Source organism: Sphaeroforma arctica (assembly GCF_001186125.1).
Source record: "Sphaeroforma arctica JP610 unplaced genomic scaffold supercont1.100, whole genome shotgun sequence".
Classification (NCBI taxonomy): domain Eukaryota; class Ichthyosporea; order Ichthyophonida; genus Sphaeroforma; species Sphaeroforma arctica.
In genome coordinates, this window is record NW_014040458.1 from 12100 (window position 1) to 14676 (window position 2577).

A 2577-nucleotide genomic window follows, 5' to 3' on the forward strand; every position below is an offset into this window, starting at 1 on the left:
TGATTTATGTCTTCTTGACGAACGCACATTGTGACTCATTTGTACGAATGGGAGTTGAGAATATAATTTGCTTGGGTTCTGTTCAACGAATTTCGTGAACAATGGTTTGAGGTTTCAATGTGATCGCTCGTTTGCGCCTGAGATTTTAGGTTGTGCGATGATGTTTGAAAGTATATCATTGATTTATTATTTACCTCGGTCAGTTTGTATGATTTGTGAGAACTTATGTTCACACATCATTGGTACCGGCGTTCTTGCTACAGTAGCTGCTGATCTATCCATCATTGGTCTGAATATGACGTATAATGAGTGCGCGTCTACCCACACTAACACATGTGTGGCCTCTGATTGAGTCCAGTAGTGGGCTTATAGTGTCTACTTGGATTTTTGTCTTTTTAACTTTCTAAGTAAATAAATTTGCGGAAGTGCTACAATTGCAATAAGCCTGGCCACCTTGCTCGCGATTGTCGATCGTAATATCGCAGACCCAGACCAAATCAGAGCTACAGCAATTATTCTGACCGCAAGGAATCTCGTAAACCATACGAAAACAGATACTCCGACAATCGAGGAAAATATTCTGACGACCGTCATCACCGTGATAGCTCCGAAAGTCTACACCCTGGTCACGACGCTCCAGTTATCCGCCGAAGAACCCCCACTACCACAAGGATAAACGTAATGAGTTTTACAACAACAAAAAGTGTCTAACGCAAGCGGGTACTACTCGGAGGAGAATCCACGTGAAGCCCTTAAAGTAGCCTTTAATTTCAGGAAGAGTGATGAGCAGGCATCATGTAGTGGCGATGAAGGCGTTAGAGCATTCTTGACTATTGTCGATTATGTCGAATCCGACATTGATTTGTCGGATGATGATATGCCAGAAGCTATCATGGCAACCCCCGAAAATTGCCCTGGATTCGTGATGAAGCCAAGTGCCGAAACGGACGAAGGAGAACGTTCGGATTTTATTCTGAATAGTCCTATTTGTAGTCCTGACGAAGATGGTGGATCGCCGGGATTCCTATTCGACAGGTTCTAGTTAAGGTTACGATGATGAACCACTCGAGCTTTTGTACAACAGCGACTCCGACGAAGATGAAGCTTCTAGTAGAAAATTTGATGGATATATCATCACTTCGCTTATCAAAGCTATGGACTCTGAGAAGATTTTTGGTCAAAGAGCAACTACAGCCGATAACACGATAACAGCCGAACTCAGTGGGACTCAGGACAATGGAGCTTCAGTTCACATTGTTATCGATTTGGATAAGATATCAGACACTAAACGTCACTTCACAAAAGTACACCTAGCTGACGTCAGAACTATATTTTAAATACAACTCACTCCGGGCAATTGAGCGACGCCGGAAGGGCCATTCTTGGACCAACGTTGCGGACCAATCTGATCAGCGTCCTGCAATTAACCAAGGCGGGATATAAACTCTATATGGATAAAAATTATGCCTTTCATAGTCACCCCAACACCTGGTATATAATTCTGAGCAAAAGCAAGGCGTTTATGTCTTACCCCGGGAGATTTTCTGGCTGCCACGGGCATCTTACACATCCGAGCCATTTGCCCAAGAACCTACCACCGATCGACGACCGCGCGGATTGCAAGTGCTGTATCATGGGCAAACTTGTCAAACGTCGGACGCGAAAGGTCGGAGAGAACCACCCGTCCGTAAATACAATAGACTTTCCCTATATTGACCTTATAGGTAGAATTTCGAGCTATTTTATTGACAATATAGTTAGAGGATTGTTAAGAAGCATGAATGCGACCAATGAACACCGAATAAATCTAGACCAAAGTAATGAGTGATCAGAGCGGAACTATATAGACAATATTATCAGTCTACAATCCCTTGATCTTTAGCTCACCAGCGGAGGGCTGAAACTTAAACTTTTTTTTTTGTATATTTCAAAATATAGTCAGCCTGATTAAACATTTGTGGTCGACATCCGTTGGAGGATTCGGTAACATCATCACCAGATCATGGTGATAAAACCGACTTGGTGACGTAAACAAGCGAAGACAATCGCTACTTCCGTGCCACTCGGATGCCAATCGAGAGAGAGCAAGCGGCGACTGCTGAGGAAGTTGACGATCATAAGGTGATGGAATCCCACAATGAATTTCTGGAACTGAAGAGATGTTATGAGGGATTTCCACGTAAGAAAGAGACCAAGAAGCAGGATTCTGGAGACGAGCAACCTGATAAAGGAATAGAAACTATAGATGAAGGAGATGATGATCATTCTGATGACGACGCAGCGATGGTTTACCGATTTGATCGATAAATGCTACATTCCGGCACCTCGAGGGTGCATCGGTACTGGCGTCTGACTGTCTTTGCTGTTGCCCGTGGTGACTGTCCTGATGTAGGTATGGTGGTTGTCTGTTGTGCGCCTGTCGAGACTGCATTTTTCCTGAGCAACTCAGGCGTTGCTTTCCGTTTGTGCTGTATGTATTGTTGAGAGCTTTCTTGTGTTTGTGCAGTCGATCTGATACTGTGTGGTTGATTGAAAACATGTTCCAGAATGGATGCCGTTATTGGGTGGTTGTCGATG

General features: G+C 43.9%; 1 protein-coding gene across 1 annotated transcript; it reads left to right on the forward strand.

Annotated features, from left to right (window-relative positions):
• Positions 1-2124: 2124 nt before the first annotated feature.
• SARC_02266 (hypothetical protein) lies at positions 2125-2307 on the forward strand (the record flags this gene model as incomplete). Its single annotated transcript, XM_014303971.1, has 1 exon — positions 2125-2307. One exon carries the CDS (start codon positions 2125-2127, stop codon positions 2305-2307), a length of 183 nt encoding a protein of 60 aa, XP_014159446.1.
• Between the last annotated feature and the right edge of the window lie 270 nt (positions 2308-2577).